The sequence below is a fragment of the Anopheles arabiensis genome, chromosome X (genome assembly GCF_016920715.1).
Source record: "Anopheles arabiensis isolate DONGOLA chromosome X, AaraD3, whole genome shotgun sequence".
In the NCBI taxonomy this organism is placed as follows: domain Eukaryota; kingdom Metazoa; phylum Arthropoda; class Insecta; order Diptera; family Culicidae; genus Anopheles; species Anopheles arabiensis.
The window spans coordinates 12,708,866-12,732,500 of record NC_053519.1 but is presented as its reverse complement, the minus strand read 5'-3'; the positions used below and the strand labels follow the sequence as shown (position 1 = coordinate 12,732,500).

The window sequence follows — 23,635 nt, the reverse complement described above, 5'->3', positions numbered from 1 at the left end:
TCTCCCGGGACATTAAATTTCCATTTCCCAAAATTTCGCCACCGCCAAAAATCCATTTAAATGCAGCTCCAAATTCGTTACGTGCCCGGCATTCCGTGCGAATGCGGGGAGGGCCGCAAATGCTTGCCGTGATTGACAAAAGGGTGACAGCACGGTTGCCTACGGTTCCACACCACCGAAACACCAAAGCACAGCGAGCCGAATGACAGGAATGTCAATTAGCACGAGGGCAAACCTGGCAAACCGCCGGGAGCGAGCACGCAAGGGCGAAACTAAAGCAACAATCACGTCCAGCAGAATGTGTTTGTTCCTTTCCCGGTCCGACCCCACACCACCATCGCTACTCCGTCCATCTTCTTGGCAATGGGAGATAGTGCTTGGGAAGAGTGTTGCGAGGCAAGGATGTGGATGTGGATGGTTCCGACGGTAGCCCGCTTTCTGATTGTCTGCGAACGATTAGGTCGCGTATGGCTGCACTGGAAGGGGGGATGTGGTGGCCATTTTTTATCGTTTTCTTCACCGAACCGTCACTCGCCTCGCACTGTTTGCCAACGCACTGTTCCGCGTCGCTTCGCTTGATGTAAACAACTGCCAACCATTTTGTTTCCAGCGCCGATTGCGTTCGTCGCTCTTGCACGCGTGGCCGTTCGGTTCGGTGCTAGAGGGCGCCACTGTTTACAAATATAGTGGTGTTCCCGTTTTGCCGCCCTGTGCTCTTTCCCCTGAAAGATTTGCTCCTCCCGACCGACGTGGATTATGTGCGCTGGCCGCGTGTGCTGATACTTTCGGTTGCAAACGATTATTTCTGCGGCAAACGGGGTGATTTGTTTTGTGCTAGTTTGTTTGTCCGCTTCTACCCACTCCATGGCCGCTTGTTGTTATATTTTCACCTCACCCTTACCATCCACACACGCTCCCTTGTTTCCTCTCTCTCTCTCGTTAGTTTGTTTTGTATCCTCTTCCTTTGCCACCAGCTCTAACGATCTGTTTTTACTAAATAGCGCACCAAGCCGGAGGTATGGCGAAGAGACTCATGTACGGCCAGCGTAAGCTTCTCCGTAACCAAAAATGCAGAAAAGCTACGGGCAACTCAGGAGCGACAGGGCAGGAGGGTAACGGTCAACTTGGTACGCTCCTTCCAGTCCGCACAAACACGCGCGTCGCTTTGCGATGGAAATGGCGACGTGTTTGCGTAACGGCGTGTCTGTCAGCAATGGCCGCCAGCCGTAACGTGTGGTGGCGTCACGATCGGCTGCCGGAAGCCATAACGAAACGAAAATAAAAACACACACACACAAACATACGTAACTGCAGACAGCACGGAGAGATGGGGCAAGGCAAAGGGGCCCCTGTTCTGCTTAGCCGCGACGGCATCACTAATGAAGAGTTTGCGGTTTTGATTTGTTTGATTTGCGCAACAGTACGGCGCCATTTTGCGGAGCAGCGAAGGGAAGGGGGGGGGGAGGGAGCATGGGAGGGCATCACAATGGGAGCGCTTATCACATCGGTTGATGCAAGCGGCGATTGTACGTGCCCGGTGGACTCGTTTGCCTACGCAGAAAGGAGGCTCAGCAGCGGTTCAGCAGGTTCACTGCACCGCGTTTCTTCCAATTTGTCGGAACAAAAACAGCAACAGCCACAACACAAGCTATGCCATTTTGTGTCAATCATTAGCAAACGCCTTTTGAGGAATCGCTCACATCAGCTGGAACAATCGGAGCGCAGTTTTGCTCATGCCGGCTTACGAATTGGAACTACTTTTTGCTGTCAAATTTGACAGTCATTAAACGCAACGAAGAGACGATCATGTTTGTTCGGAACCTAGATCATTAAGATACGACGGAAACTATGTCTAGACGATAATGGGCCCTGTTCAGAGTTCTGAATCGATAACGAGTTGAGGAAGATTTCGACAGAGCGTCCAGATTTTGTGATGTGCTTGAGATATTTGAAGATCCAGGCCGTGAAGATAATGCCATCGGGATGAACATAGCTGCTTGGATATAATATCTATAGTGTGAGAAGGAATTGTTTGCAGATGTCTCATTGACAAGAAAGATACTTGTGGAGCTGAATTCTGCACGTTTCCGCGCAAGTTTTGTAGCCGAGATAGGAATTTTGCGTAGGAGATACTATAATCTAAGAATTTGTATGACATTAGTAATTCAAGATGTCGAACATACATTACTAGAAAAAAAGAATTTCTGTAGCATCTTAGAAAGCTTTTTTTTAGATCTCGGCTCGATCATTGTTAAAAAAAATCGAGGTATTCATCCTGCAAAGAATATTGCAGAAATTCCACCAAAAACCAATCATCGTTAGTTCGAAATCACTCCATTGTTTTCAAAGAACTCCAGCATGATCTGTAAGCCGATTTACAGTATGAACGACACGCAACGAAACAGCCCTAAAGTCCGATTGAACCAGCAATTCATAAATTGCTATTGCAAAATTGAAGATAAACCGAGCAATCACTACGTACATTCGCCAGACGAAGTATTGAATCAAAATTTAATTTCGTGCTGTAATCTTTCCCTTAAATTTACGACCCTCCCCATGTTTCAATTTCACTAGAAAGAATAGAGTAAAAGCTACAAACGTAAGTATCCCATTTCTAATAGATCTAAGCTTGAGTTCATCAGAAAATGGTTGATGCGTTTCTCTTTAGAAATTTGCGATTCTTCCCTGAGGTTCGATATTCAGGCGGAGGTTTCCCTGATTAAGATACAAGTTTGTCTATTGAAACAGATTACGCTAGTTCCTCGACGTGGAATTCAACAACATTCGTAACAACATGATTTTATAAACGACTCCTGCAGTCCAACTTTAGCAACAATACTGGAACGAGTAGCTTGAAATTATTATTTTTTTGTACAAAAATTTTACACAAAATTTCCTCAATTTGCCCATACTTCTTCACCACATAGACTAGGCATACGAAGTTGTGAAACAATTTGCTCCCGCTTTCCCACGAACGTTCATCTCATGCTTATATTTATATCTTCACTACGCATAAAATGGGAAAAGCTGTCCCGCAAAGTTCTGCAGCAAAAATTAGTAAGTATTAACGACTAAAAACAAAACAAAATGAACAAAAAACGCCAACAAAACTGTACTGCAAACAATTGAAGAAAAAAAAACATATACACACAAAAAAAGAAAACAAAAACAAATCAACAGAGCAGCATAGATAAGCAGTTGGCCGCTTTGCCAGTGCGGCATCCTGTGCGTTGATTTATTTGTCGCGTAAAATGGCAATCGAAGTTGATTGGGGGGAGGGCTGGAGGTTTTGTTTATTATTAATATTACTTTGCTTACTTGCTACGGGGATTTTACGCTGAAATTAGTTGCTAATGTTATTTGCTAGTATCCATTAGCCATTTGCGCGCTATGATTATTATTACTTCTTTGTCAGGATTGCTAGAATATGCTTCCGCAGCCGGGCGTTTTGCCGGGGCCGGAATTGGTGTACGCCCGTGCTGTGCGGCGTTGTCTTCTGGACGCTGTTGGGCGTCCGGCAGGACCTACCGTCGCGGGCGAGAAACACCACCTGCACGCACTCGCGCGCAAGAAAATACTGTTTTACCGTCCAGTCGGCTACTAAATAAACACACTCACACACACGCACTCACACACACGCACGCACACACACTCGCAGTCACAAACGCGGCTGTTACTGTTTCTACTGTCCCACACGATCCACGGCCAGACTGTCGGCAATGGCGAGCACGGGATCCATTGCTGCTGTTTACCGTGCTAATACCCTGTGTTGCTGTAGTTGGCTTTTGCTATATGCTGATTGACATTTCACTCACTAACGTGTTACTACTACTACTACTACTACTACTACTGCTACTGCTGCCGGGAGCCACTCTCTCCTGTGTGGGCGCTGCCCCTCTGTGATGATGAAGGTGGAAGGTGAAAGGTTCGTCGCCCAGTGGCCGTTTCGATCCCGTGCGAGCTTCACAGGAACGTAATGGAGGAGTCGCTCTGACGCTGATTGTCACGGGCGCGTTCGTCGGCCCCGGTACCGATCGGGACTGTCGGTGAGATGTCATGCAGCAGTATGACGGTTCGCTCGGAGCATTCGCCGCGACTCGGCACGGTCACCTGGCAGCGCTCGAAGATGGCACTCGGCCTGCTCTTCTCATCATCCTTCTGCTCTGCGCCATCGTCATCGTCGTCCTCGTCAATGCTGTTTTCGGTTGTCTGGTCACCCCGGATCGGAGGCCGTAGCCGCATATCATCCGAGCTGCCGGAAAGCCTACCGAGGCTCGTGGTAACGGCTAATCCTGCAGGCGTCGGTGAAACACTTCCACTGTTTCCTGCCGACGTCTGGACCTGTAGCAACTGCTGCTGCTGCTGCTGCTGCTGACCATCTGTACCGATAGCTGGACCAGCCCCACTTCCCACCGGGTGGCTTGCGCGTCATCTGAACACACCACCGACGACGCCACTCTCCGCAATCTCCGTCCGGGGCGTCGAAGCGATCGGCGTGAACGCCGACGGGCTGTACGAGTGGTTCGTCGTGTTGTTGTGCGCCGAGTTCTTCTTCAGCAGCAGGTTCAGCTTGAGCCGCTTCGAGCAGAGGCACCGCAGGATGATGCGCTTGAACGCCTGCCGGAAGTCCTTCGAGAACAGCGCGTAGATGAACGGGTTGACGGCGGAGTTGCAGTAGCCGAGCCAGAACAGCACCGAAAACAGCAGGCTGTTGATGCACTCGGCGCAGAACGCGCGCGTCAGGTACATGGTGAAGAACGGCAGCCAGCAGAAGATGAAGCCGCCGACGATGATGCCGAGCGTTTTGGCCGCCTTCGTCTCCATCCGGAAGCGCTTCACCTGCACCTTCAGGTGCTTCTTGCCGAGCTTCTTGGAGGAGTTGGGCGACAGGTCGCGGGACACGCCGACCGGTGCCTCCTTGAACACGCTCTTGCGCCGGCTGCCGCCCTGGTGGTGGTGGTGGTGCCGGCCGCCCGACGTCTGCTGGGACGTCTGCTGGTGCTGCTGCTGCTGGGAGGGGACGCCACTGCCCGGCGCCCCATGGTAGCTGTGGTGATGATGATGGTGGTGATGGTGATGGTGGTGATTGTGCAGCGATATCTGCAGGCCGGTCGCGGTCGTGGTCGTGGTCGTGGTCGGCCGGGGACAGGGCAACACGACCACGCTGCCGCTCGAGGCACGTGAGATCGAGATTTGAGGATTCGGTGAGGTGCCGCTGCTGCCACCGTCCGTACTGGTGCCACCGTTCTGGGCGTCGGGCGGCGTCGGCGTTGTCGGCGGCAACGACTGCTGCGTCGGGTGAGACGATGGTGGCGGTGGTGCTCCCCGGCCCGACCCTTCCAGCGACATCCGGACCGCGTTCTGGGCCCGTATCGTCGACTCCATCAGCGAGGCGACGCCTTTGCCGCGATGCATCCGCAGCGTCAGACTGTCGTCGAGATTGTTCTTGCCACCTACAATAATAAACGGGGAACAGGCGCGGGGGCATGGTTCGGCGGCGGAAGGACATGGGGGAAACAGGGAAGCGGCGGGGAAGGAGGTGCGATGATGTGGCAGGGATGCGTGGGGCGGGAAGGATGCCGACCGTTCCATGGTGGACAGGGCCAAGCGGCGAACCCCCAGTGGCCATCATTCATCACGCGCCCATTTACATGAACGCCCACACACACACACACACAAACACGCACACACAGCGCGCGCCCACACACACACACACACACGTTCATTTGACGTACGTTAGCGGGCGCATCAAGTCAATCACACATTGGCGTGGGGCAGAAGAGAGAGAAACAGAGAGAGAGAGAGAATTTATTGTATCGCTATTTGGCTGTAAATCGGTCATGGTGGGATTCAAACAAAAAGAACTGCTGCTAATTATACGTTTTATTATTATTATTATTGTTTGTTTGTTTTTTTTTTGGAAACTGTTTTACAATGGTAGTAGTGGTGAGATATGGTGGCGATGGTGGTACTGGTTGGTGGTATTGGTTTGGTTGGTAATGATTGGTTGGTTGCGGTAGTGGTAGAGGATCGTATTGTTAGACACGTTTCGGTGTGAGCGTGTTTGTGATAGTGGTGAGCGGTGTTGGCTGCTTTTGTTAAATACTTCGTCTAACAGGTGGTAGATGGTGTTAGTGATGTAAAGATAACAACGTGTAAAGTGCACACTGTGACACACTGTAGTACTTGGATGTGTTAGAGAAAGAGCAAGAGAACGAGAGAGAGAAAGAGAAAATGTGATAGGATGTAATGGTGTTTGTGAGCGCGATCGGCAAGGAGTGGATCTTTAGCAGATTGTGTGGAGCTTTCGAGCTTTCTGTCCTGTTGGTCGCCATTACGGGGGGGTAAATTCCTCGTACAATTATGGTTTTGATGCGGTTCGGTTGTGTATGTGTGTGAGTGTGTATTCTAGAAGGCTGGAAGCGGGCCCTGTTCACCATTGTTATTGTGCCGCACATGTGTCAAGTGTCACTTGAGTCACTAAGAAGTGTGCCCTACACACGCTACCATCTCTTGAGCTTCTCTCCCGAGTGTCCTGCGTATGTGTGTGTGTGTGTGTGTGTGTGTGTGTGTGTGTGTGTGTGTGTGTGTGTGTGTGTGTGTGTGTGTGTTTGTGTCTATTAATGATCAATATGTAAGTGGCGCGTGTATGTGTTCGTGTGTCGCTAGCTCAAGCTAACTACATCCTACAACGGAGCGTTACAGTGCGACCGCTACTTGGTCCCTGTCAACTTGCACCAGTTTGGCCGACGCAAGCTGCCCACAGCCTCCGTCCCGTCCCTTGCAAAGGCAGCCAGGCAGCTCTATGCGAGGTTCCAATAAAAGAAGCGAACAGGCCCGGGCATCCTGCTGCTCGCATGCGACAACACTCTACAGCGCGTCAGCGTTTTATTGTTTGCTGTTAGCTGGTGTTGGTGTCGTGTGTCGTGTTTTTCGCCTCTGACGCGTGGGATGAAGTGTGTGTGTGTGTGTTTGAGTATCGGTTCTTTATTACACGCATGTCACACTCACAAAGGGAAGTGAAGTGTAGCGCAGAATGCATAATTTCAGGCGTGCTACTGTGTAAGGGATGAGCAACAGTGTTTTCCGAGGCGCGCGCGTGTGTGTGAGTGTGTTTGGTTGGTGTGGTGGAATTGAGTGGTAATTCTGTTCTGTTTGCTGATTATCGCTGCACATGTGCAGTGGTGTTGACATGTTTGAAGATGCTTTGATCACTAACACTTGCCATTGTTTAATCGCGATCTTGCCGTATGTGAGGTTAGGGTGAGTAGTAGTAGTAGTAGTAGTAGTAGCAATAGTGTAAGCAGTGATAGTAGTAACAGTAGTAGCAGTAAACAAAAATTGAAGAAGTGTTGGTAATAGTGTTTTTTGTTTGTTTTATTGTAACATTTGCTGAAGCTATTTACTACTTGGATTTGACATCTGTAGTTGAGCATGTTGTTGAGAGCTGTCATTTTTTGATGGATTGGTTCTGTTCTGTTTTTTCTTTGTTCTGATGGTTTTGTTTAGTATACATTCTGTTGTTGTAGTTGTTGTTGATTTTGATGTTGTTGTTATTGAAGTTTTTGTTTTTTTTTTTGTTCTTGTTGTTTTTGTTATTTGGTTTCGGTTCATTCTGGGAAACATAAACACTTGCCATACACATTCGAAAACTCAGTACGCTAGATATATATATAAATATAATTAAGATTTTGGATGTTTATATACATTCCTCATCCGTGTACGGGGCCCATGATGAAAACACATGCACACAAAACACCGCGCGAGCGAGGGCCGCTCCCTCGGATGGGCGGGTACGTAAACTCAGCTACACACATCATTGGCACGTTCCGTTTACTTTTTTTTTTTTTTGCTAGATAAATTTGCCATTTTGGTATTGACAGGAATCATACAAAATCATAACACACAGCTTGGCAGTTAAAAAAAAACCCGAGCATAACACCGGTTCACAGGTGAAGTTTAAATAAACGGGGTGGCAAAATGGGGAGGGCAAACCAAACAGAGAACAAAACAATGCACGGCAGGTAGTGTAGCGCCCCGTTAACTAAAACAAAACAACCGAAACGAAAACAGGTGGTAAAGGACACAAAAACGAAACAAAACAACCCGAACGAACGAACGAACGTAAGAAACAAACATTCGATACGGTGACGATGCTCGCGGCATCATCGCATATATGTAAACGTTCTTGCACAAACACAGACATATGGAAAAAACGGTTGCAGATATGTAACTGGTCGATCGCAATCATGTAGTAAAACATACGATTATAGATATAAATATTATATGTATATAAATATGTGAAACACAACTTTCCTTTCATTCCAAATGCAAACGCAAACTCAGCAAACAGCATTCCGTTAGTTGTTAAAATAGAGGGTTGGTTTTTTTTTAAACAAATTGATGTGGGAGGATGAGGAATTTGGGGTTTTTTTTGTGTGGTTTGGTTTTGCACGCATAAAACTTTGGTTGTCGGTAAAGATGTTGCTATATGTATGTATAAATTGGTAACATTACTCGTCATTACTCATGATGGAACATTACCTTGGTGGGTCAAGGAGTCAGGGAGCAAGGGGAAAGTTATAGAAAGAGAGCAAGGGTGGGGGAGAGCACATTGAAATAAAACAATAACACTTCGGGTTCGAACAGGGGACATTAGCGAGCTAGGAGCAGCCATTCCGTGACGTTGAGCCGTTGCTTCGAACCGTATCGGGGTTCGGTTCGAATTTACTGCACAACGTGAAGGATCCGGATGAGGAACGGGGGGAAATAAGGAGCAGAACGGGGCAACAAAAATAAACGTTCCAAACGGGGTACAGCAAACCAAAAAAAAAACGGAGCAACTCTATCATAATAACCAACAGGCCAACCAGGGATGTTAAATTGACCAAACAGTTCCCTCTAAAAACAACCCCCCACCTCACCCCGGTCCCCCCCCCCATGTTACCCGCAAACAGCCAACTACACTTCTAGAAACGGAGATGGAAAAAATTGAATATACATTATTACTAGCAATCAAGGCAACAACAGACAGGGAGAAGGGTTGCGTTCAGTTTGGGAGGCGGGATGGTTTCGGGTTCTGTTGTTGCTTTAACCTTTGGGTGTATTTAAAAATGAAACAAAAAAAAATAAAAATCAAACGAATTCATTTGCCAAATTAGTAAAACGGCCGGGGAGGGGTAGAAACAAACGCCAAAACAAACATTCCATTCTTTTTTTTTTTGTTACTTTTTTGCAGAAGAGAAAAAGAGAGAGAATAAACAAACAAACTACTGCCGAATAGCAAAACTTGGTATCATAAATTACACGCAAGAGCAGCTAAGATGGGCACGGGAAGGGATGGATGGAAGGGCTGTTCTGGAGCAGTGTTTAGGGGAGGATAATGGGAGGGGGCAGGTGGAAAAACAATTACCTTACCACAGCTACAAGTACGAACATGAGCACAGAAACAAAAGGAAGAAACTGGCACAATGGACTGAATGATGGGACAAACAGGCAAATGGTGGGACACTCAGGGGGGGGGGGGGGGGGGAGGTGGTGAAGTACTGAGCATAAGAACTAAAGAAAAACATATGTAGAAAGTTCTAAAACGGGTAGCGCAGCGCCAGAGTATCGTGGTGGTGGGTGCACACTGAGATGAGGGTTTGAAGAATTCGGGGAAACGGGTTCGTTGGTGGTGATGAGGTACGTTTCGGCCGATCGATCGGAGGTTACGACCGGGTGCTATAGCAGTACTACAGGGCGCTCTGGACATGTGGGCGATGAAAAGGGAACGGCAAGGGAAGAGCAAACAGGAACGGCTTATGGAAGGAACAGCACAGAAACTTTGATAAGAAAATTAAACTATGGACAAACACGCACGGTGAAAATGAGTGCAAAGGGGGGCATGTATTGTGTGAGATGATCTAATGTTTTCCCGATTTAAAGCGGGGTCCCCTCAGCTAAATCAACAAAAACTGAGCGATGGTTGAAGATTTTAGGTGAAACGCTTATTTCCGTAGGTCTCATTCTGGGGTAGGAGGAATTCGGAAGACGAAGGAGTCCAACAGTTGAATGCAGAAGTCACAACACGAACAAAGATGCAGAAAGAGAGGAATAGATATAGGTATAAAAATAAGAATGAAGAAAAAAAAAACATGTCAAAACAACGTCATTGGCGTGAGTGCGTTCAATCCGGTACGAAGGACCAGCACGATATAGACAACGCAATTATAGTTTCCCCCAGTGAGGGCACTGATTTTTCGTATCGCCTGAGCAGCGAAAAACTGCACAACAGACATTTGGCAACAGTTCCAACACTGCCCATTCGCATGTAAAGAACGACCAGAATCGTATGGGCATAGAACATCTGCCAGGACTAGAAGGCTTAGCGATGAGTGGCTCCGGCAGGGCGAGCATTTCTTTCCCGTCGTTAGCGCCTGCTGCCAAACGCCAAGCTGCAAACGAGCCGCTTCGATCCCGCACTGGACACTGGTGCGGGCTTGTACGCGACACTAATCACCTCGATTAGCTTACTGATTCATTAGACGTGTTAAGCCCCCCCGGGACGGCAGCTAGCCGGCCCGGTGCGGGATTTTCTCACTACGTGAGTGCCGTGCCGGTCATCGATCTCTTCATCACACACTCTTCCCAAGTAGTACCGGGAAACCGAACGTAACGTTGCTCCCGGATTAATGACGATCGAATATTTGATGCACAAGAATAGGGAAAGTGGTAGCAAGTTCAAAGAACGCAACACTAGCAAAAAGTAGCCGAAAAAGGAGGATAAAAGAAAGAGAGAGAGAGAGAGAGCAATAAAGAAAATAGAGTGATGTGAAAAAACAACACCATGCAATCATGAACGAAACGGAGCAAAAACACTTTGAATAGAAATGAAAGAGAATAAAAGAAGAAAACAAACGACGAAATGATGCGAAAAAATCCTGAATCCAAAACTTTGGAGCATACGCTCAACGAAGTTTTGGGGCGAACGGTATGGGGCCGGAGGAAAAACAAACAAATCAAATGCAGAAACACACAAACATACACACACACACACACACAAACACAGTGGCAAACACATCGAGAGAGCAAGATGCAAAGTCGAGCACTAACGCAAACAGCTCGAATAAGCGCCGGCAAGACCGCTGGGAGAACAGGGTAAGATAAACCACACGAAACGAAAAAGGAAAGAAACAAGACAGGCAAAAACGGAAAAATCCCACAATACTAACAGACGCAGTTTGGATGTTTGGACACAATCCGTTCACGGGAAAAACGAGGCGAAGGAAAAGTAACAGTTGTACCACGTCGAATAGTTTGTTTGCGTGTGCGTGAGCGGTGTGGTTGTGTGTGTGTGTGTGTGTGTGTGTGGGAGTGATTTTTCCCTCCATTCATGTGTAGCGACGATGGGATGGGAAAATCCTGCCTTATCTTGCCATTTCGGCATTGGCGAAAGCTTTCCCCCGTTCCGATTGCATTTAGGGGGAAAACACACTACTGCGTGCTCGTCTTTCTTCCTCGCGTTGTGTATTGTGTGCCGTTTTTTCAAACGGCACATTCCAAACCTTGTGCCAAGCGGTAGCAAATTGTTTTCTGTGTGTGTGTTTACGGACCGTGGGGATGGTGGGGGGTTTGGGAATGTTTCCAATGATTTCGCATGCAGGGCCGAGAGTGTTACATGATCGGTCTGGGGCGTGTGTTTGATGAATGTAACGTGTGTCCGTACCCTTTTCGTGACGTTCGGAAGGCAGCTCGACGTCGGATTTGCACGGCGAAAGGCAAGACCCGGAGAGGGGGAGAGAAAGAGCAATCGACGTGCAATAAACGGAATCCAGACGATTCAATTTGCGATGATGGCAAAAAACGAGCTATTTCGATTTCGGAAGACACTGAGCACACCTGAGGATCGATTAACCGGGGAACCATCGAGGGAAAAGATCAGCTCAAAATGGAGCGGTTTGGAGCGTTCGAGCGGCAAAAGCGGCAATAGAGAGGGGCGAAAGGGGCGAGGGAGGGGTAGTTTAGTTTTGGTGGCGTTTGTGAGAACAGCTCCTGGCTCGGCCCTGACTTGGCTGCCGTTCAATCGGAAAGCAACCATATCCAGAGCACCCCTTTGCGAGGAATGTATGGTGCCGTGACCAGGAGTGTCATTCGAAAAATCATTAGCAGAGTGCTCAGGCTTTGTTTGTCGTTTTGATTTGCATCCAACGAACAGCTGGCGTTATTATAAATTGTTATAGCAGGCAAGATCGGCAAGGGTTGAAAGCCTTCGTCGTTGACATTATGGAAGTTTTTCTCGCAACGTGGTCCCTGGTTACAAACGTCACCAGCGCGCATTCTTCCAAAACGGAAAGTAATTATTCGTCCCTTTTTCGAGGCGAGGGAGTCTATCGTAATAGAGGTTGCGTCAAAATGCGTTCCAGATGTCGGCAAATCTACCGGAGTTCACTATCATTCTCTTTCTCTCCCTCCCATGGGCCACTAACGAAGTACCACACTTCAGTTCCATTTTTGACGCCCCAAAAGAGTAGCAAAATCGGCCGGAGCCCAGGCCGTGCAAGTGGCAGCAGTGTAGCAGTCAAATTTAATTACAGCAATAACGTCGACCCCAAAGTGAGTCGATTAGGGAACCTTCGCCGCCGCCCCCGCCCCCAAAAACCGGAACGCACGGAAGCGAAAAATGAAGATGCAATTCAATTAGTCTCGGCGGGGCACGGACTGCGTCCATATGTCCCGGCCCCGTCCTCACTCAGCAATGCAATGAAATTGAGCAGAAAGTATGGGAAACCCGTTCTGATCTGCTGCCCGGGTTGCGTTTTATGTGGCTGCAACCGAAGCAAAAAAAAAAGGAAGCTTTCTTTTTCACATCCTAGCAACGCCTTTCGCAGTGTAAATTGATCGCACACACACACACACTCTCGCAACGTCCCGTGGACAGGATTGATAAATGGTCGTGCGGCGGTGCACAGCGAACCGGCATTTCGAACACACGTACGAGAGAAAATGAGTGTTCGCGTGAGTGCTACTGCTGCCAGCCACTGTCTGGCAGTTCCCGCCTTTATCTAATTACTGCAAAGGAAGTGACAGAACGCTCCGCCGGGAAGTGGACGACCAAACGACGACAACAACAAAAAGGAAGATCTGAAAGCAACGCCTCAAAAACCGTACGGTGGCCATTGCCGAAGCAATATGGCATACAACGTAAGGGGGACGCACACACGTGACGATGAGCTACCGACGAGATTTGGGCTACCACTAACAGGTGTCCCTGGACGCGGAAGGAGAGTTTGGGGAGTAGGTGAGTTCTGCAGGCGAGTTTATGCAAACCGTAGCTCGATCAGGTCGGGCCCAATGAGAACTTTCGAGAACGTTTTAAGGCGTAACGTTCAAGGAGAAATTTGAACCAGCCAGGCACCGTTATCTCCGGTGCCGGTTCACTAGCTACGGTCAAACATATCTAGCAGCTTTCTAGGCACACGTCCCCACACTCAACGGCACACGCTGCCAACACAAAAGCACATCATCAAGAAGGTGGCGCCCTGTTCCTCAAAGCTTTACCCCTTGGTTTCTCGCAGTTTCCAAGGCGGCAATTGGCAATGCGGGCGGTAGATGCATTCATTATGTTTTGATTATTCATGACTGCATCCGGCAGCTTGCTGGATGCATTACTCGCACCCCCTACAGTACGCTAGTGCCTGACGCAAGCGACAGCAGCACACACAGACAAAACTTTTACAAACTCCCCAGCCAGCTAGCTCCGTTCCTTCGTTTCTTTATCTAGTCGTCTTGCCTCTTAAGAGCACCCCGGGCTGGGCTTGCTGACGCTTTTGCAACATTGCTGCAGTAATGTTAGTGCGTTAGTGTTGCTAGCGCGCGCGTGTGTGTGTGCTGTGATAGTGTAATCAACCATGGACAGGACGCATGGTGGCGCAGAAGGATGGTGGTTGGCTAGCGTTGTTTGAATGCATCAGGCAAATTATTTCGAGACGACACCCACTTTCGTCACACCAACGATTTGATAAAACAACTTCGCCAACGAAGAAAAAAAAAACGCAACATGTCGCAATTCATTAAGCAACGTTATTCACTCCACTCCGCACCTGGATGCGTTTGAGGGCACACTCTGGCGAGTTCAAAATCAATAACACTTTGCCGTTTCGCTCGGATGTCTTTACAGCAGCATTCGGGGCGGCAGTGCCCACAAGCCAAGGCGGTGCTCTGTCAAATCTGTCGATATTTGTGCAAACAGTTCAAACAAGGCACGGATGTATGATGAATGTCAATTGTTATTTATCGTATGGAACTGCTGTGATGTAATGAAAAAAACATCTACAATTTAATGTGAAAAATGCAGGATTTCCCTAATGTATACGAAGATCCAGTCCCAAGGGAAACATTCTTCAGATAATATGCTTTTGTTTGGCAAACATGAGGATCGAAAAAACCACGTCAGAACGCAAACGCTGCATGTCAATGCTTTCTATACAACTGAAAAACTGATGAGTTTTACCTAGTGGTGGGAGCTCGGATTCGGACCTTCCCGATTTCGATTCCGAACTCGGAATCAATGGCGATTCCGGATTCGATTCCGGAATCGATTCCGGAGTTGATTCCGGAGCCAATTTCGGAGTTGATTCCGGAGGTGATTCCGGAGTTGAATCCGGAGCCGATTTCGGAGTTGGTTCCGGATCCGATTACGGAGCCGCTCCGGAATCAGAATCGTCTCCGCAAACGGCATCAACCTGGGAATCGCAATTTGCTCCGGTAACGGAACCAGGCTTGGCTCCAGAAATGGAGTTAGCTCCGGAATGAGAGTTAGTTTTTCAATTGAAATAAGAAGTATGGGAAGCGAAATAAGTCCGGGAATCTTCATATGAATAGATCATTTACAAGTAAATTTTGATTCTTTGCCGCTATCCTATGACGATGCCGAAACCGACTCCGTTTCGCCATACTGATTTCGGAGTCAATCCTGAGGTCGAAGCCGATTTTGATTCCGGAGACAATTCCGGAACCAATTCTGATACAGGAGCTGATTCTGATTCCGGAGTCGATTCCGGAGCCGATTCCGAAGTTGGTTCCGGAGCCGATTCCGGAGTTGAATCCGAAGCCGATTCCGGAGTCGATTCCGGAGCCGATTCCGGAACCAATTCCGGAGCCGATTCCGGAACCAATTCCGGAGCCGATTCCGGAAACTGATTCCGGATCTACTATTCGGAAACTGATTCCGGATCTACTATCCGGAATCGATTCTAGAAATCTTCGGAGCGAGCCGGAATCGATTCCGACGAATTCTTCATTTTTCCCATCACTAGTTTTACTGATTATATTCGAACTATGGTCAGCTCAAACATTCCTAGCATTCATCATGCTTTTGATTTTATTTACCACCATTACTACGGAATTAATTGTAAAGGTGTAAAGGTGAAGGTAAAGGTAAAGCTGAACATGAAAACAAGGGTGTCTTATAATACTATGCTATGCAGTCCTTTTACAAAGAGTAAGCAATGGTCGTTTAAAAACAATTACACAAAACAACAGACATTAGAAATGCACCAACAATTAGAAAAGGGGATTCGAATTTGAATGAGAGGGTGAGCAAGGCAAAGATGGTTATTGAACTATAGCGACGTTTGTCTCGTTTGCTCGAGAAACTCTCTATACGTTTGGTCGAGTCTTGTATAAAGCTGACAGAGCGCTGCCCAAGCGCTGCCCAAGCGGACGAGTGTGGGGAGTTAGCGACTGGAGGACTCGGTAAATCGGCAAAGGGCACGGCGAAACGGGAGAAGCGAATGCTAGGCGATTAATATGCTCGCACTACCACCACCACCTGGATGCGGGAAAGGAAAGCGTTTTGCTACAAGCGGAGCCCGGACACCGACCCGGCGAAGCGACACTAAAAATAAAACACCGATGGAGCAGCCTGGTGCGCGGTAAGGTTTGCACGGCGGACTTTTAGAGCGTGTGTGACTGTGTGTGTGTGTTTCTGTGTGAGTGTGTGTGTAGCGCCCCCCCGCCAGAATGCTAGTAAGGTTAGTGTGTGAGGGTAGCTGTCAAAGTGACATATGCACAACACGATGATGAGCGAATGGGAAGATAGATTGCAGGGATGTAGAGTGTTGGAGGGTGTGTGGGGGAAGGGGAAACAGGGAGATATGCGCGACGTACACGACCAACATGAATTCATCCACAAACCAATAACAGAGAAACAATGCGAAAACATAAACAAATGAACAAAAAAAAAATGTTACAAAACAAAGGGCACACGATGCGTGGATTGAGGTTAACAGAAACACACATACACACACATGGTGAGATATGGTGGGAATGTGTGGAACCTTGAGGCGAGGTGGGAGGAGGGAGGGGGGTTGGTAGTGTGATAGTGGAGTTAATGGTGTTGATTGATTTTGTTTCTTCTTTGCTACTGCTGCTAGCGGGAGCGAGTGATGGGGAGTGATAGGAGCGAGCGAGAGCGAGAGAAAGAGTGTGATAGAAAAGGGGTGCACCGAGGGAGAGGTTAGGGAAGGGTCGAAGAGTGGGTTGGTACGGAAAAGGATTAATCGGGCACCCAGGTAGTACCCAACGATCGACAGCGCGATAGCGAGAGAGAGAGAGACAGAGATAGAGATAGATGAAGAGCGAAGAAGATAGAAGAAGGGGGAATAGATGGAACCTGAGCCTGGTTGAGAGGGTTGGATCAGTTTACGATGAGGAGGGGAACGATGGGTGAGTCAGGGGAAGTGGGGTGGGGGGGAGGGGGTGTAGGTTGCTGTTGCTTACCTTTGGTGGTGCGAAAGCCCTGATTGATGGCGCGCGTCGTCCGGACGGCCGCCCGGTAGATCCGCCAGTAGAAGAACAGCATCACGAACATGGGAATGTAGAAGGAGCCGAGGGCTGAGTAGACGACGTACCCGGCGTCGTTCGTCAGCTCGCACGTCCAGGGACAGGGAAGGGGAGGCGCGGGGGACGGTGTCACCGACACCAGTGTGTAGTTTCCGTATTGATAATAAACGTTCTCTTTCACCTGCAAACGGCATCCAAGGGGTGGAGAGGGGTTAATCAGGGTAACGAAATCATGTGAAATCAGGGTGCGGCGGGGAGGGAGGGGGGGGTTGCCCCATTTGGCAGGGCAGTGGCGATAGTTTGTGTAATTAATTTCGCTAAATCGCTTGCAAACAAGACTTGGCCGTGGTCGGCTGCCATCGCCTGATACCCGGTTGGTCATCATGATTGGACTGTAGAGGGAAGGGGGGGGGAGGGGCGTGCCTTCACAAAAGCTTTACACGACGCGAGCTTTGCCCGAGCGATGAAGCGTGCGAAAAGGTAATCGGTTTAAACAATCCGGCCCATCCAGACCCAGTCCATCGTTGCATCGGCGGCTCCTGCGGTCCGCCCGCTACGTCATGTGCCGAAATGGTTGATTATTGATTTAATCGAAGACCACCGCCGTCTTTCATTTTGCTTGTCGCTTCCCAACTCTACTCGCCCCATTTTGCATGTCAAACAGCGCCGGCAAACCACTTCCGGTAGTTTATCGGAACGGTTCTGTTCCGTTTGCTGGCTTTTCTCCCCATCGAGAAACGGCACGCTGGCAGGAAATTAATCTTTGTGCGGAGGGAGGTGGTGGCAGAGGTTGCAAACCACAGGCGGCGGACACCACGGGCACTGTTGATGATCGGTGGCTGTGCCGGACCATCGGTTAGCAGCAATGTTTGAAGTAAACCGGGACTGGGGCAAAATAAAAAGAAAAACCCCTCCAGCGTCGTGTTCGGGGAAAACTTTTCCCCCGAGCCCAGAAGGAGCTCACCTTTCGCAACCGCAGCGCACGTGTAAATACACACAAAGGGAGGCTAGCGCTAGCGGCCCGGGCTTCAAAGCTCACCACCGCACTTCCGAGGGATTAGCGCGAAGCGGCGGATAAAGGCAAGCGAGAAGCGCCCGGAAGTGCAGCCACAGAGAGGGAGAGAGAAAGATCGAGCGAAAAAAAAAATGGGAAAGAAATTCCCTCAAAGTAGCCACAGCGTTTCAGGGAAAGCTAAAAATAATTACTTTTCTCCATTCTGTTTGTTCGCATTTCGTTGATTTACCGATGGCCCATTGCCCCAACACGTCACCCAACGGGCGCTATCGAGGTAATAGAAATGGTTGTAGGAAGAGAGTGAGAGAGAGAGAGAGAGAGAGAGAGAGAGAGAGAGAGAGCGACGACGCCCGCGATGAGCCCAAGGCAAGGCAAAGGATTCCAAGCGGCCGCTTAAGGTCATCAGCACGGTGCAAAAGAGTGGGGAGTGGGGAGGGAGTGAATCGGCCGGACATCGGCATCTCATCTCCGGACATCCGCGCCGCGCCGCCGATACTTACTTTCTGTTCCTTCCACCCGACCAGCGGCGGAAAGCAGATAACGAAGGACAACACCCACAGCCCGGCGATGAGCGACTTGGCCCGCCTGGTCGACATTATGCTCGGATAGGTGACTGGCCGGGTGACGGCAACGTACCGGTCCAGCGAGATGGCGCACAGGTTCAGGATCGAGGCCGTGCACATCCAGACGTCGACCGCCAGCCAGATGCGGCACCAGACGTCACCGAATATCCAAACCTGCGGAGAGAAGGGCGAACGGGGAAGCGATTAGGTTAATGAACGCGGGGAAGGTAGTAAAGGGTAAGAGTGTTGTGTGCTTTATTAATCTTTTGCGGCAATTTCGTTCGTATGCATTTTAGATGAGAGGTCGCTTGGAAATCAATCTCTTCAAATTCTCGGGAGATTTGGGAAGGCTTAGGGAAACGTTGAAGGTTCGGCATTTTGTGGGAATCCTTGGAAAGGTTCATAACTTATTTTGGAGGAGTTGAAGGTTGAAGGTCAGCTCTATATCAATCAACCACGATTCACTCGTAGTATGCAATCGGTGCCAAGTTCCTTTGATACAAAGTGGATGAAGTAGTCAATTTGCACTTTCCAACGCCTTTAATCTTATAATGTTTATTTATTTTTGCCAAAACTGGCGCCAGTTTGGTGAATTCCTTTGCGACTACACCGTAAACAGACGTTCATTTTTGTAATGACAGATGATGAAAGACGTCATGACAGATGATGACATCATGAGCACAAAATCGAACAGAAATGATCTGTTGCAATATACCAGCATTTCTGTATTCACCCTTTTCTTAACGAACACCTTTTCTCTAAAGTTTGATGCAGTTGCTTAAGCTCCGAGCAGGAAACACGATTATCTGGGGTCAATAAACCAAACAAAAACACTAAACTAAAACTAAACTAAAACAAAAACCAAACAAATCTACGAACGATCAGAAGCAGTGCTGCAAAATGTCACTGTCAATGTCATAAAAAAATCCTCCTGACATGTTTGCGACCATCGCTTGGTCAGTCACTATGTCACGACTTTTTTATGCTGTGATCAGTTTTGCAAAATGTCACTGACATAGTCATGGCAAATTCCAGCTGAAACAAAATCATCTCAACGACACGAGCTCTACTGTGATGATCAAAGGCGAGCCTCAAACAGTTGGTGCGACCATCACATGCTTGATGACATTGTGTGCAACCAACTCTTGGTCAGTTACTTGACTGCGACATTTTCAGTCGGTGATCATCGCGATGGTCATGAGAGATATCCGGTGCGTGCGAGTGGTTCCAAGAAACAAAATGAGCATGTTTTCTCGCTCTGTTTGGCCCGACAGATAATCAAAACAGATAGAGGGAGAAAGCATGCTCATTTCGTTGTTAGAGCTCACGCGCCAAATATAAACAAGAGTGTCGTGATTATCGCTGACAAAAATGTCGTGACCAAATGAGTGCCCAAGAGTTGGGTACTAATAAAAATGTCACCAAGCACGTTACTGATCATCTCAGTTGTGTACGTGAGCTGATTTGAGCTTCGCTTCAGTCAGGAGTGTTGATGACTGAAACAGTGGCATTTGGCAGCACTGTTTACAGCCAGAAAAAAATATGATTATGCTTGCGCCGGCTATACGCTAAGCTTGTCAGTCAGAGTATCGCGTTGGACTCAAGAATTCACATTTCGGGTTCAGCATGTCATGACGCAATTTTTATTGAGTATCAGCAATGAGCATGAAGCTCCCACGGATATGTTCATTGCTTTCGTTGGTGAAAATCTCGTGATACTCATGACATTTTGCAGCACTGATCAGAAGAATGGCTGAACTATAGTCGTTTCTGACAATAATGATGCCAGATGCATGACAAAGAACCACGTTGTTCCGATTATCAGCGAACGAAGAGTATTTGCTTCCTTTTGCAACATAATTTATTAAGGGAAGCTTCTTCCAACATTTTGTAGCAATTTGAAGGGAGGAGATCGAAAAATTGCATTTTAAGCGTTACGTAATTGATGGATGAATCCTTCTATGTTGACCTCTGCTCCATATATCGAGTTGATGAATACGTATTTGGAGGAAACTTTGTTTGATAATTGTAATTTTAACATATAAAATATATATACAAACACATTATTCGTCACATTGGCACAATCAGAATGGAATTATAAACACGTGAACATAATTTATTAATACTAGTTAAAATGGCCCGGTTACAGGGCTACACAACGATTATTGGGGGGCATATAAGAATTGCACTTCAATCAACCATTTTGTTTTTGGATCCTTAGTAAAAGATTTCTGTGTGCTTTTATTATTTATAACATATATTGCAGTATATTGAAATTAAGATTTCTTAATTTTCTTTTTTTAACATTTTATTGCGATAAATTTATGGTACCATTCGGATCAGATGTTCCAGGTAATATCAAGTTCCGTGGTATCTTGGCATATGCCCTACCGAAGCCCGGGAATGTCGTATGCCGTGTGTCGTATGACTCTCGCCGATGCAGAGCAGAAATTCTACGAACTCTTTCTGCTCTTCCGCATCTTTAACGGCCTGGGCTGTCTGCACACGCATGATTTCCCGCAAACACAACGCCCTAAATTTGCCCCACAGCATGCTCCGCCGGATGCACTGCTGGAGAACCTGGGCGTCGGTAACACGCGGAAGGATTGGTAGTATCTGTCGGAAGTCGCCACACAGCAGCACTACCTTATCTCCGAACGTTCAGCGATTTCTCATACATGTAACGTCCTGCAGGGCGCGACCGAGGGCGCGAGCTTCTAGAGCGGCTGCTCATGAATGTCTCGTTCCACAAGATCAATGATGCCTTTTGCATCAATTCAGCCTGTGCTGCCTGTACACGGATGTTACAGGATCTGTAACTTAAATGTAGAGTATAGCGTACGTCCCCCGGTCAGTAGCACAACAGCATTTCCTCTTATAGTTACTGCGATTCCAATTTTTGATTGGTGACACGCAAGAATAGTTTTTGGTGACACGCAAGAGCAGAAACGCCTCCCCGTTGCCACCAGGTCTATCAATGAAATGTATCTGTCCATTGTGTGTCTCTTCTCCGCTTTTGAGTCTGGCTGTGTCTGCACAAAGTCGGCTAAATGCGGAACACATCGGAAACATCGTCAGCGCCTTTCACTGCGTCTTTTCGCACAGGTACTGTTTAATGAGTCGCAGCGCTTTGAGGTTCTCGACAGCTCGCAGTAGCCAATTCTTTCACAAAAGTGGTTCACGTTTGCGTCCTACAATAAGAGAGGATTCTGGGACATTCCCTCATACAATATAAAGGGCAAATAGGGGACGCAAATGATTGAGCGTTCGAGAATAAGACTGCTTCCTGTAGGGTCCTGGATATTTTGGTGTCGTCCTGGAGCAATCCGGACAATTCACAATCCGATTGATGCCTTAGAGGCAAAAATTGATGCGCACTGTCAAAAATTGATGCCTTAGAGCCAAAATGAGGTGGCAACGACTGTATCTTACATCTCATAAAAAATACAAAAACTGTGTTAATTGATTGTTTCTTGAGAAAAAAGGATGAAATTTTAGAAATTCTAAAGCACTTGTTTGCAGCTCTATACATATCCATTTTTTTCACTCCATTAAAATTTCCAAAATTGGCAAAACAATTGTTTTATTTTAAATTTTAAAAATTCTAAATAAAATTATTCACTGCTTAACTTAATTTCAATCATTTCAGAACACACAGTTTCAGAAACTACGTAAAGTTTTGTGAATAAAGCTATTGACTCACAGTCAAAAATTGATGTCTTCGAGGCCAAAATTGATGCGCAATGTCAAAAATTGGTGCCTTCGAGGCAAAAATTGTGAAACGCTGTCTTTCTTGTCTTTTGCCTTCGAAACAACAATAGGTGAGTTAGAGTCAAATTTAAGCGGCAACGACTGTAACAATTTTTAAAAATAAAAAATTGATGCCTTAGAGGCAAAAATTGATGCCCACTGTCAAAAATTTATGCCTTAGAGCCAAAATTAGGTGGCAACGATTGTAAGTCATCCAAGTTATCCGCTCCTAACAACAACTCACTAACCAACATCGTCTCACTATAGAGTGAAAAAGTGACGCTCTATAGTGAGGGATTGAAAATGAGAACCTTTTTGTAAAATTTGTTATAGGTTAACTTAACACAAGAAGAATAACACGTATATCAACAACATCACTGTATTCATACGGTAAGAATCATCCTGCGTACGTATCAGAAATATCATCAAACGTTTGATACGTGTGAAATAAAAACCAAACCCCTGGCCTGGCCATGTTCTGCAAAAGTGTGTGAAAGTAATCACATGCATGGGGTCTCTTTTTTGTTTTGTTTTTCAGTTTTTTCTTATCCCGGTAACTACATTCATCGATTGCCTCCGTGCGGCCGGTTTGGCACAAAACCGAACCAGAGAGATTAAACGTTTTACCCGGAATTTAGTAAGTATCATCGTTGCCCATCGTACTCGTGCCGATGCTGCTGGTACAGCCCGGGTTAAGAGGACGAACACAAAAAAAAACACCCTCCCCCAGTACCCAATAGCTGCCACCGCCGTCAGGAGTGCACCGAACCGACCGGGGCCAGGCACGCCGGGTACAGCATAATCTCATTTGCACATAAATGATGTCCTTCGCCACACGGGGACCGGGGGGGCAGGATGCCACGCGGGTGTCGAGTGTGGAAAACGAACCGTGCAAAGCCGTGGCAGTGGTAGTGGGGAAACGCCGTACCGGATGCTCCAACACCAGCAGCGCCGTCTAAAAAAAAGGTGAGTGTGAGCGTACTTGGGGGATTTAAAGTCCGACCACGGTCGAGCAAACCATTCGACGTTCGACGCGCCCGGTTAGTTTAAGGTTCAACCGGAAGGATGTGCTTCGATCGAGTTGGGGTTGCTGGCCGGGTCATCCTGCCCGGGCCCATTGGGCGATGGGCGAGAGAGCCCATTTAAATACCTTCCATTTTCCGGTTCCAGAATAAACACTTTTCCCCGCCGAACGGACTTTAGCGTTCGTAGATCCCCGGGACGTTCGAGGGCGTACGAAGCACAGTGCGCAAGCAGCACCACCAGACGGGGTCAAAACCACAAATAAACACTGTTGCGAAGCTGGCTGGTGTGCCGCGCTGGACAGGGCCGGGGGGGAAATATTTACCCAAACCAAGTTTCATCTGCATTTGTGCCCGCTTTTGGGGTGTTGATTTCCCCGACGACTGCCCCCCAAAAAAAAAAAAAAAAAAAAAAAAAAAAAAAAAAAAAAAAAAAAACATTACGCCGACTTGCAGCGGGA

At 47.7% G+C, this 23,635-nt stretch overlaps 1 protein-coding gene across 1 annotated transcript in view; it reads right to left on the bottom strand.

Moving 5' to 3' along the window:
* Nucleotides 1-3,187: 3,187 nt before the first annotated feature.
* LOC120906840 (octopamine receptor Oamb-like) overlaps nt 3,188-23,635 on the bottom strand; it is a 109,098-nt gene continuing 88,650 nt past the window's right edge. Inside the window, exons 4-6 of the mRNA XM_040318919.1 lie at nt 18,340-18,576; nt 16,762-17,005; nt 3,188-5,453 (exon numbers count right to left, since the gene is read on the bottom strand). Of these exons, the coding sequence (XP_040174853.1) occupies nt 4,429-5,453; nt 16,762-17,005; nt 18,340-18,576 (1,506 nt within the window). The 3' untranslated portion in view covers nt 3,188-4,428. The remainder of the gene's footprint in view (nt 5,454-16,761; nt 17,006-18,339; nt 18,577-23,635) is intronic.